Raw genomic sequence first — 12,241 nt, forward strand, 5'->3', positions numbered from 1 at the left:
TTAGACTATATTTACCATAATATATTTTCTTACACGAATAATTATTTGTTGCACTTTCAAGAAAGATATCAATATCGACAACAATAGATCTGGTTATGGCAGAGTAACCAAAACATTAGAAGGAAACATATATAAAAAAACACCGTCTATAAAGAAGTGTTCCGTAAGATACCATCACATTAGATACCTTTAAACTACAATACATAATTATCTACTTAATATGACTAAAATTGATCATTTATGTAAGTTCTAATGATGTCCTTTTATTTTGAGTTTACGTATTATGCTAATGTAACAATATCTTTTCGGCATTTATATGATTGTTGCAGTGTTATATATAAAATTTCTCTCATTAATTAAATTATATTGTATAAATAAATATTTAAACCATCATGTGTCATTATTATCGTGCAACACACGTTTATAGATACCAGTTACATTAAATACTCATATTTTATCCTTTACCCTAGTTTTTTATATAATAATTCTATTCCGTATCCTATTTTTACTTAGCAATATTGCAAGTTTATTCTTCATATTATTGGTGCGTGACATCATGAAACGATATGGTACGATATAATTTATCCAAACATCATATTCATCAAACAATACAATACAATGTAGTTCAATACGATACTTTATGAAACGACGTATAACAATTATCCAAACAAGCTGTTACACTCTCCATTTTCATCACGAACCACTTTTCTTCGACTGTCAGATATACCATACGATGCAGTATAATACGATACTTTATGAAATGACGTATAACAACCATCCAAACAAGCTGTTACACTCTCCATTTTTCATCACGGACCTGTCAGATATATACAATGCAGTACAATACGATACTTTATGAAATGACGTATAACATAAATTAATGACGTATAACAACCGCCCAAACAAGCTGTTACACTCCATTTTTCGTCACGGGCCACTTTTCTCTTAGACTATCAGATATATAATTTAATACAGTACAATACGATACTTTATGAAATGACGTATAACATAAATTAATGACATATAACAACCATCCAAACAAGACGTTACACTCGCCATTTTTCGTCACGGACCACTTTTCTCTTAGACTATCAGATATATAATTTAATACAGTACAATACGATACTTTATGAAATGACGTATAACATAAATTAATGACATATAACAACCATCCAAACAAGACGTTACACTCGCCATTTTTCGTCACGGACCACTTTTCTCTTAGACTATCAGATATATAAATTAATACAATACAATACGATACTTTATGAAATGACATATGTTACTGTATCATTAACAACCAACCAAACAAACTATTACACTCTCTATTTTCCGGACGACTTTTCTGTTAGACTGTCAGATATACCAAACTTATTGGTCCCCCAAAACTTTTGACAACTAAGTTAATTGGCACATGCGAATTAAACTATATATATAGACAGAATTGGGTGATCATTTGGTTCAAGAAACTAAAGCAAATTAAAGATAGAGGAAAAAAAGATGAAAACAGAAGCCTCAACATCATCAGCAGCTGGTTCTTATCATCGACTTGATGATTATGAAGTTATTAATGATGATATTTCAAACAAAATTTTTACGAGTGATTCAGATGACTCTCGTCTCAGACAGTTGGGTTACAAACAAGAACTCTATCGTGGCCTTTCGTAAGTTCTTTTTTTTTAAAAAAAATAAAAAAATCTCTTCTTTCTATGGTTTCTTTACTCTTTGTTTCAATTTACGTGAACGTATTTTCTTTTTGGTCCATTCCAAAAAAAAAATGACCAATTTCTAAATTTGGTAACAATTTAACGTAAACTTACAATCTCCCCAACCAAGAGCAAGGTGGGAACCTCCACTTCCAACCAAGAGATTGTGAGTTCGAGTCTCCCCAAGAGCAAGGTGGAAAGTTCTTGGAGGGAAGGATGCCGGGGGTCTATTTGGAAACAGTCTCTCTACCTCAGGGTAGGGGTAAGGTCTGCGTACACACTACCCTCCCCAGACCCCACTAAGTGGGATTATACTGAGTTGTTGTTGTTGTTTTTATTTTTCTTAAATTCCGTGCCCAATCAAACAGATTCACATAAATTGAAACGGAGGGAGTATACATTTTCTGGCAAAATATAGAGTCCGCAAATTTAGAATGAATGTGATATTTTCTTCGTATAATTAATACATAATTCGAGTGGAAACCAATATCTCAGTGGATCCATAGAAACAGGTTTTTCTCTTCTTCCTTGGCCATATATCAAGGGGTAATTATTCTGAATTTCCATAGATTTAAAATTTAAGTTTTATTCAAAAATTAGTTTGATTGGCTCCAATTGATTCCCTTGGTGTATGATTGTGCAAATATTTTATTTAGTTTTAATGATTTTTTTTTTAAATATTTAGTTCTTGAACCTTGACAATGAAAGGGCAGATAGATATTTTCTTGAACCTTGAGTCCTTGACAAAGTTCCTCTGATAGTGACAGGGGCTAATAAAAATTAAAATCTTAGAACATGATATAGATTGCAAAATGTAAATCTAATTTGTCTGTAGTTTCTTCTTTATTTTTATTTTTTTTGTTTTATTTATTATTAAGTATTTCAGATCAACTTGCGCGCATCTCAACTAACTTACCGACTACTTACTATCTTTCACTAATACATCATGTTCTCAGTAACTCTATTTATAGAAGTTTATGCAAATTAGAAAAATTGACCTATAGGTTGTTTGGATGGTTGTTATATGTCGTTTCATAATATATCGTTTGTCATTGTTTGATGATGTCATGCACCAATAATATGAAGAATAAACTTGCAACATTATTAAAAAAAGTAGGATACATAGTAGTATTATTATATTAAAAAAAAGTAAGATAAAGGATAAAATATAATTATTTAATAATAAAAAAGGCAAGATGAGAGAAAAAAGTAAGGTAACGATGTTACTATACCAAATCTGTTGTCATATAAAGTGACATTTTTCGTTGTTACATAACGACGAATTTAACGATATTATACAATAAAATTAAAGTAACAATCAAAACAAACATTGTATTTAAAGTAACGATACAATACAATACAATAGGTGATAACCATCGCACCTGTTATGTTTGAACATGTTTTTTTAAAGAGAAAAGTAATTTTATTGGTGAATCTTTGTGATTACAATTGTTTTGCTCTCTTGATTCTTCTCTCTGGTTTATTCTTCGTAATTCGATGACTTAAACAGTGTATTTCTCGAACGTTGAATGATGTAAATTTTCTTGAAAATTTTATATCTTTATAAATATTTTATGAATTTATAGAATTTCGAGATGATCTTAATTTTCGAGATATCTGTCTAAACAGGTTCATTGCCAACTTCTCTATTACATTCACCATTGTATCAGTTCTTACGGGCATATCCACATTATACAACCAGGCCTTAGCTTTTGGTGGGCCTATAACTCTTGTTTACGGTTGGCCCATAGTTGGATTAATGACACTTATTGTGGGCCTGGCCTTGGCTGAAATATGTTCAGCTTATCCAACTTCAGCTGGGCTTTACTATTGGAGTGCTAAATTGTCTGGAAATTACTTCGGCCCATTTGCTTCTTGGATTACTGGCTGGTATGTGTGCTTTTCTTTTCCTCTCTTGTTGTTCTATTTTTGCGCAAAAAAAAAATAAAATAAAAAAAATCATATTTTAGAAATTTTTATGCTAATAGGAAATATAAAGAATTTTTAATGCTCTTAATTTTTATTTTGTATAATGCCAGCCTGAAAGGAGGTTGTGGAAGTCGAGAATTAATTAGGGTAGAAGATTAGTAGGTAGTTGAGCGTTTTTCTTTACCCTACCAGTAATATTAGTGTTAGTCTTGTATTTTTTTTTATTCTTAGATTTCTATTACTAGTTGTTGTTTCTTTCACTTTGGTGTTTTTATTATCTTGTTATTGTTACTTTTTTTTTCTCTTCATCTTTTCAGAAATAGCATCTCTACTTTCTCAAGGGTAAGGGTAGGACTGCGTAATACACTATTCTCCCCAGACCCCACATATGAAATTACTCTGGGTTTATTGTTGTTGATAATGCTTGCCTGAGATGAATTTTAATCGAAAAACATGTTTACCGAAGTTTTATATAACCGACCCAACTTATTTGAGATTGAGATGTAATTGCTTTTATTATTGTTGTTGTTGTCGCCACCATCGTCGTCGTCGTAGTAGTATTCTAGATGCTTAGTATGTGATTAAAAGTTGATGGCTCGTGTAGGAATTATGTATGAATTGATACTTTGATGCATGAAAGTGTAATTCATTCAACCATGCAATCTTGAGTTAGAAAAGTCAGATATGATATGTTCATCTTAATTAACACAAAATTTTGATACACAGGATTAGTTGATTTAATCTGGTAATATTTTTTTTGACGTGTATTAATATATTTAAATTAGTTGCTGTCTATTTGTCAGGACAAGCTCTTTGGAATAACTGCGATTTTTTAACATATGTATACATAATAAAGTCGAAAATAATGAATTCAGTTGAACCTACAAAATTTGTCCTATATCCGTTTGAAAGCTAATTTTATTAATGAAATAATTATTAGAATGTGTTTAACATATCGAGAATAGTTTGAATACTTCACTTAATACTATTTTAGTACCCTAAATTCTTATTCGATACTAAATTTCTCAAAAACACAATTTGTACTTCAGGTATAACTAAATAAAGCAAACTCCCCTTCAGGGGCGGAAATCTGTTTATATACACTGTATAAACATAAGGCAAAATCTGTGAACCCCCTTCGCCGAAAAAATACACTGTATATATAAGGCAAAATCTGTTTTTTACCTCTATATATTAAGTTTTGAACCCCCTTAACACAATCCAAAAGTGTAGTTTAGTGGTTAACGGGGTTCAAAATATACATAAGGTCATGAGTTTAATTCCCACTAGATGCTATTTTTTTTTGAACCCCCTTCGTGAAGATCCTGCCTCCGCCACTACTCCCCTTACTCCAATTTTTCTATGTAGAGACCAAGAAGGAAGTGACGTGGCCTAATGTATAGTTAAGTCCCAATTTTAGGTCTAGCCAAAAATAGAATGACCTGAAATATAGACTTTAAGGTAACTATTATTAGGAGTATTAAAGTTAAATGATTGGAATTTCTTCAACTAAAAAAAAAAGAACTTTTATGTTTTGAATTTGTACCGGTAATAAGATAAAGGCCATGCTTTATTTTTAGCCCCACTAATTGACAGATCTATAATTTAAATTTTATGAATTTGGAATTCTATTAAATATACTGATCATTTGAGTTTTTTTTTGGGTTTGTAAATTTAATATTTGTATATATTTAGTAGAATGCTTTCACATATACGAGGTGTATGTCAAAACTATTGAGTTCGACTAATACCGTTGGATTTTTGGGTTCTATATTTTAATATATATATATATATATATATATATATATATATATATATTCTTTGCACATATATGAGGTACACGTCAAAATTATTGAGTTCGACTAAGACCATTTGAGCTTTTAGATTCTATATTTAATTTTTTTTTACACATATACGAGGTATATGCCAAAACTAAAGTTCGACTAATTTCATATATGATTTAACTCTATAAAAAGGTTGATAATATATGGTAATTGTATAGGATAAGGTTTGAGGAAAATGTTTATCTTTTAGGGATCGTTTGGTTGGAAAGATATTATTCCGGGATTAGTTATTTCACATTTTTATGGAAATAAAAAAACACTATAATACCGAATTAATTAATTCCGGGATTAATTATACCACAATCTCCCAACCAAATATAAAATAAGCTCTTCTTAAATTTAGTCCCGGAATTAATTTTCCTTGTTCCTTATACCAAACGAGCCTTTACTCTTTAATTTGATAGTCATATTTATTGATGTACTCAAAAGATTAAAATAATAAAATAAAGCTCCTTTATGAAAAAAAAAAAAAAAAAGGTTAATTAGATTTGAAGGAATCTTTAAAATTCCATTTGTCTTGAATCTGACAATTTTGCTCGTGCCGTTGAAAAAAATACTCCTATAATTTTGCAAAGCGAGAAGCAGCAGTATATACAGTCCCTCTTGACTTTTCCAATTGCCAACAACCCCCAATTTAGATTTTATATCATTAGTAACTTAAAATTATTTATAGTGAGATTAACAAAATTTATCCTGTAGAGGAAATTCAACAAATTACCTTAAATGCAGGACAAAGTAAATTATATTGTTTTGCATACAACGACTAGAATGTAAATTCAGAACAATTATGAATTTATAATTATAAAATTTGATCACAATAAAGATTGTAGCGGAGCAGTAAGTAGTCCTCCATCGTTAATAAGAGATCTCAGGTTCGCGCTTTGAGTATTGAGTCGTCTTTACTAGGAATTATTTTATCCCTAATGTGAGATTTTTTGGCGCGAATCCAGGTTATCCCCAATATGGGATTTTCAGCGCGAATTCAAATTTAGTCAAACCTCAATGCGGATACCGAATACAATAATAATATATCCAGTATAATCCCACAAGTGAGGTCTGGGGAGAATAGTATGTACGCAAATCTTACTTATACCTTGTGAAGATAGAGAGACTGTTTCTAATAGACCATTGGTTCAAAAAAAAAAAATATAACCGAATACCAGTAATAGTAGTAGTACTAGTCACGCATTTTCCTATTCCTAGTCCCTTGTTTTTATACGATGTGTCATTATTTTCAGTAGTATTGGTACTTTTTTTGTAGTTTCGTATCCCTGGATCTCTGTTATTACTCATTGTCTTATTACCTTGTCGTTGCAATTATTTCTCTGTTGCTTCATTTTTACTGTTCTTGAGCCGAATGTTTTTCGAAAATAACCTCTCTACCTTCATAACATAGGGGTAAGGTTTGTGTACATATTACCCTTTCCAGACCCTACTTGTGAGATTTAGTGTATTTGTTTGTTTGCTTGTGACAAGAGGGGTTGCTCTGACGGTAAGCAACCTCCACTTCCAACCAAGAGATTGTGAGTTCGAGTCATCCCAAGAGCAAGGTGGGGAGTTCTTGGAGGGAAGGATGTCGGGGGTCTATTTGGAAACAACCTCTCTACCCCAAGGTAGGGGTAAGGTCTGCGTACACACTACCCTATCCAGATCCCGCTAGGATTTGAGAATATTCTTACCAAAGAAAATCATTGCTTCCAATAATTCAGATGATTTCCTATCTTGGAAATACAGCATGGGTCTCTACTGTCAACTTACGTCACCAAAAACATAAAGAACGTTCAAATCTTTCCCTATATTTATTGCACTTTCCGTTTTCGTTCTTTGACCATACCACCCTCTTCACACTTCACAACAAACCACTAAAAATTCCAAAATAAAATAAACAAAAAATTATTTACACAGTTCTGATTTGCTATGTAACTGTAAATCTTTGGCTCTTTCTATATATAACTGAAAATCCAGCTACCATTTATAGATTATTTCTCAAAATTAAAAGGAATTTGAAGAAGGCAAAGTTGCAGTGGAAAAAAATAACAATGGGTGTCGAAGTGGAAAAAGCAGAAATTGATTCAGGCCATGCACGTCTTCACGAGCTAGGATACAAACAAGAACTCAACCGCAATCTTTCGTAAATACCCACTTTCAGATTTTTAACCAAAATACTAAAATTTTCGATTTTTTTGATTTTTTAGACATTTTTACTTACTGGTTTGTTTGTTTTTTTGGTTTTTTAGGGTGTTATCGAATTTTGCGTTTTCGTTTTCTGTTGTATCAGTGCTTACTGGTTTGAACACATTGATGGGAACTGGTTTGAATTTTGGTGGGCCAATTTCTTATGTTTATGGATGGCTAATTGCTGGTGCTTTTACTATGTTTGTTGGATTATCAATGGCTGAGATTTGTTCTTCTTATCCTACTTCTGGGGGTCTTTATTATTGGAGTGCTAAGCTTGCTGGTCCAAGTTGGGCACCTTTTGCTTCTTGGATCACTGGCTGGTAATTATTATTTTTTAGTTTTCCTGTTTAGTCTTTACATTTTTCATATTCAATTTATGTGACGTAATCTGACTCAGCATGAAGTTTAAGAAGAAAATAATGTGAACTCACTGGCGTCAGTTACAGTGATCCTGCTACTGTGAAAAAAATATGCTAGACGTGCTCAATTGGGTGAAATTTTTGAATTAGATCGTGCTACTTTGAAATCCGATAGTGTTTTTCGCGATTGTTGAAACTTGTGGTCTTAACATGCTATAATATTTGCGTGGATATTAAAACTTCTTGTTAAGGGTATAACAAGAAGTTCAAAGTTAACTTGTTTCCAAATATAGAAATGTGTTATTCTTTCAGGAACAGATTGATAGATACAGAATAGTGTCACATAAACTGGGACAGGGGGAGTACCATTTTTGGCCTTTCTCTGGTTCTATGATCATATAGCTTTCAGTTCTTCGACTTCCTAAATTCTAGTAGGATTCAGCTTGTTGATATCTTGGAGTTATCAATTTTAAATTGTCTGGTGTATAGAGGAGAATTTATCTGATGTTAAACACAATGTGGTGGAGAGCAAGTTGCAATTTTCTTAGTACATTAGATTATGAAGTTTTTAACTTGTTTGTGTGCTTACTGTTTAGAAGGGCATAGTTTCACTGTTCTTACAAGTATTCTTAGTGTTAATCAAGCGTGGACACATTATCCGCCTAGTTTTGAACCGTGCACCACTGGTTCTCGGGGATTTCTACATTATAAATGAAAAAAAGTAAAGCATGGCACTGGCATTCCACTCTTAGCGGGGGTAGGCTAGCAAAAACAAGCTTTTTGTGTTGATTGAAGCTCAGGCCTTTTGTTTTAGTTTGGTTTTATTAATCATACAAGTATGTGGACTTGTATGTGAGCTCCACAAAACTGGTCCCAAGTGCGGATAAAGGAGGAGAGTTGTGGTAAGTTGACAATCAACGTTGAAGTAGTCAAATAATGAGACATATCATAGTAATTGAATCCTCTGTGTATTGGGATAAAATGGGTCCAAATGGAGCCGAATACATAGAGGATTCATGTTGCTGACTCCGACTAGTTTAGGTTTGAGGCACATATGATTGATTGATCGATTGGTTGATGATTTGATTAGCACACTTTTCATTTTGGAAATAGTAACTCAGTCCATAGTTATGCTTGAGTTCAGCAAAACGCTGTTCTGCAATCCATAGTGTGAGAAATGCACAATTCAAATATGGTTTTGATTTTTGCCAACGAGTGAATGTTCCTGAAAAATCGCAGCTGCTCTAGGGCCTAGATTGTCAATAAGTTCCTTAACCGTATGTGCTAGTTAGTAGTTTCAGTTCAACGCCGCTAGCCATTAAATTTCTCAGGAGGAGGATTCATTGGCTAGGAGGGAAAGAAGACAATAAATAAATCAGGAGGAAAGACAGAAAAATGAAATATGAGGATACTGAATTCTCCTGGATTTTGACCTCTGTTTTATTTGTGACTCGGTACCTTCTATTATCTACTGGCTTTCAACATTAAACTTAATGGAATTTGAGATCATTCATATTCAGTAGTCATAAGTTATTTTTTTGATAAAAATGATGGCTTCTATGTTCATATTGCCCCCTTCTCAGTAAAATTCCTTTCATTTTCATGTTGCAGGTTTAACATTGTTGGTCAGGTATCATGAAGAATTACTAATACACTATTCACAATTTTGAGTGTCTAACTGGATTTAGCTGCTTCACCATATAAAACAACTCTAATCAACAACGGAAAATCTGATTGCAGTGGGCTGTCACAGCAAGTGTAGACTTTTCACTGGCACAGTTAGTTCAGGTGATAATTCTCCTTAGCACCGGTGGATTAAATGGAGGTGGATACCAAGGCTCTAAATACGTTGTTATCGCACTCCACGGCGGAATTCTGCTTTTACATGCTATATTAAACAGTCTTCCTATCTCATGGTTGTCCTTCTTTGGACAACTAGCCGCTGCATGGAATGTTTTAGGTACATTAAAGTAGACCTTCTTTTCTCTATTCAACCTCTTAATACGGAATTGTGTGTTCTCTCAGCTCTGCATAAATGATTATTACAGGTGTCTTTCTTCTTATGATTTTGATCCCAATGGTCGCCACAGAAAGAGCCAGTGCTAAATTTGTGTTTACTAATTTCAATACTGACAATGGAGATGGAATTAACAATAACCTCTACATCTTCGTCCTCGGACTTCTCATGAGCCAGTATACGTTGACAGGTTATGACGCTTCTGCCCATATGGTGGGTTCTGCTTATTTTTCCTTCTTAGGAACTATTTGTTCGAAGTGATTGCGAGTAGATTTTAAATTTTGTTCTTCTCTATTGACTTTGTTTTGCAGACAGAAGAAACGAAAAATGCAGATAAGAATGGGCCAAAAGGAATTGTAAGTGCTATTGGCATATCAGTTCTTGCTGGCTGGGCTTACATACTTGGTATAACCTTTGCAGTTACAGATATCCCGCATCTGTTGAATAAAAACAATGATTCTGGCGGTTATGCTATTGCGCAAATCTTTTATGATGCGTTCAAGAGTAGATACGGTAGTGGTACTGGTGGAATCGTTTGCTTAGGTATAATTGCTGTTGCCGTATTCTTTTGTGGCATGAGCTCACTAACTAGCAACTCAAGGTAAATATACTCGATCAGAGATTCTCCTTGTTTAGCTCAGATTCTGTAGAAAAGCCACTGATGATTTTTTTGCAGGATGGCTTATGCATTCTCCAGAGATGGAGCGATGCCATATTCGTCGTTCTGGCATAAAGTAAACAAGCAGGAGGTTCCGCTCAATGCAGTCTGGATGTCGGCCTTCATAGCATTTTGCATGGCATTGACGGTACAAATTTTTCATATTTTTTTGCATCTTGAAAAACCACACAGAACCCTTCAAAAAGATAACCGAGTTAAACAAGAACAAACAATTCATATAAGAATTAACATTACTATTACTTAATATGCTTTACATACATAGGCAGCCCGGTGCACAAAGCATCCTGCATTCACACAGAGTCCGGAAAAAGCCGCACCCCAAGGGTGTGATGTAGACAGCCTATCCTAATGTAAACATTAGTGGCTGTTTTCACGGCTCGAACCCATGACCTATCGTTCATTGTTGCTCCAAGGCTCCCCTTCAATATGCTTTCTTGATTCATAAGTAAGTTTGTTTCGCGCCCTTCCAGTTACTAATATTTTTTTTTTGGTCTCTTTGAATTATAGTCTCTTGGAAGCTTGGTAGCATTTCAAGCGATGACATCAATAGCAACAATCGGGCTCTATATTGCTTATGCCTTGCCAATCCTATTTCGAGTGACTCTAGCTCGAAAGTCTTTCACTCCAGGTCCTTTTAACCTGGGAAACTACGGGCTCGTTGTAGGTTGGGTTGCAATATTTTGGGTCGCGCTCATTTCTGTACTCTTCTCTTTGCCCGTTGCCTATCCTATTACAGATCAAACTCTCAACTATACTCCTGTCGCGGTCGGTGGCCTTCTCATTCTTGTTGTTTCTTCATGGATCTTCAGTGCTAGACATTGGTTTAAAGGTCCTATTACTAATATAGGAAACTCTAGTGAGGAAGCATAGAAACTAGAATTCTTTGTAATTAGACAATGTTGATGTGTGCATCATACTCTCTAGATTTTCTTTTTTGTTGCTGTGATATTTTTTGCTACAATACTTTGCATTTTTGGACTAAATTCCTCCAATGAAGATTAAGTATGAAAACCATTTATGAAAGCAGACATTTTCATAGATAATTGCACTTTTGATCCCTCGGTTGAGAGTACATATTAATTTGGTCCTTATGATACTTCTATTAGCCCCAAACCCCACGGTGTGGGATAATACTGAGTATATTGTTGCTGTTGTTGTTGTTGTGATACTTCTATAAGCATATTTACCTTGAATTAATTAAATTCTATTTTTTTTTGTCTCTTTACATATGTTATATTTATATTATTTTTATGACTATATTAGTCCTCAAATTTGGAGTAACAACACTAATTTAACATAACACAGGAATAATTAAATGATTTAACAATTTTAATTCGTTTAATTTGTGACGTTTGACAAGTAGAAGGATCAAAAGTACATATTTCAAATAAATGAAGGTTAAATATGCTTGAACAAATACTATAGAGACCAAAATCAAAATTTACCGAAAATTTCAGGACAAGCACAAATTTCCTTTTTTTTTTTTACCATTTTGGATGTTTTGCATATTTTCTTGGGACGAAATGTTA

The 12,241-nt window shown here is 33.4% G+C and overlaps 1 protein-coding gene across 3 annotated transcripts; it reads left to right on the plus strand.

Annotated features, from left to right (window-relative positions):
- Positions 1-1,458: 1,458 nt before the first annotated feature.
- LOC104234830 (amino-acid permease BAT1 homolog) lies at positions 1,459-11,750 on the plus strand. 3 transcript variants are annotated; one of them, XM_070160335.1, is made up of 10 exons: positions 1,459-1,664; positions 3,336-3,596; positions 7,479-7,610; positions 7,717-7,977; positions 9,628-9,646; positions 9,757-9,976; positions 10,065-10,246; positions 10,345-10,634; positions 10,710-10,839; positions 11,220-11,750. In XM_070160335.1, the coding sequence occupies exons 1-10, from the start codon at positions 1,501-1,503 to the stop codon at positions 11,580-11,582; spliced, it is 2,022 nt and encodes a 673-aa protein (XP_070016436.1). In that variant the 5' UTR covers positions 1,459-1,500; the 3' UTR covers positions 11,583-11,750. The 3 variants fall into 3 exon arrangements, with proteins under 3 accessions (XP_070016436.1, XP_070016437.1, XP_009786770.1); XM_070160336.1 differs by lacking the exon at positions 7,717-7,977; XM_009788468.2 differs by lacking the exons at positions 7,479-7,610; positions 7,717-7,977.
- The last annotated feature ends 491 nt before the right edge of the window (positions 11,751-12,241 follow it).

Source organism: Nicotiana sylvestris, chromosome 10 (genome assembly GCF_000393655.2).
Source record: "Nicotiana sylvestris chromosome 10, ASM39365v2, whole genome shotgun sequence".
Lineage (NCBI taxonomy): Eukaryota > Viridiplantae > Streptophyta > Magnoliopsida > Solanales > Solanaceae > Nicotiana > Nicotiana sylvestris.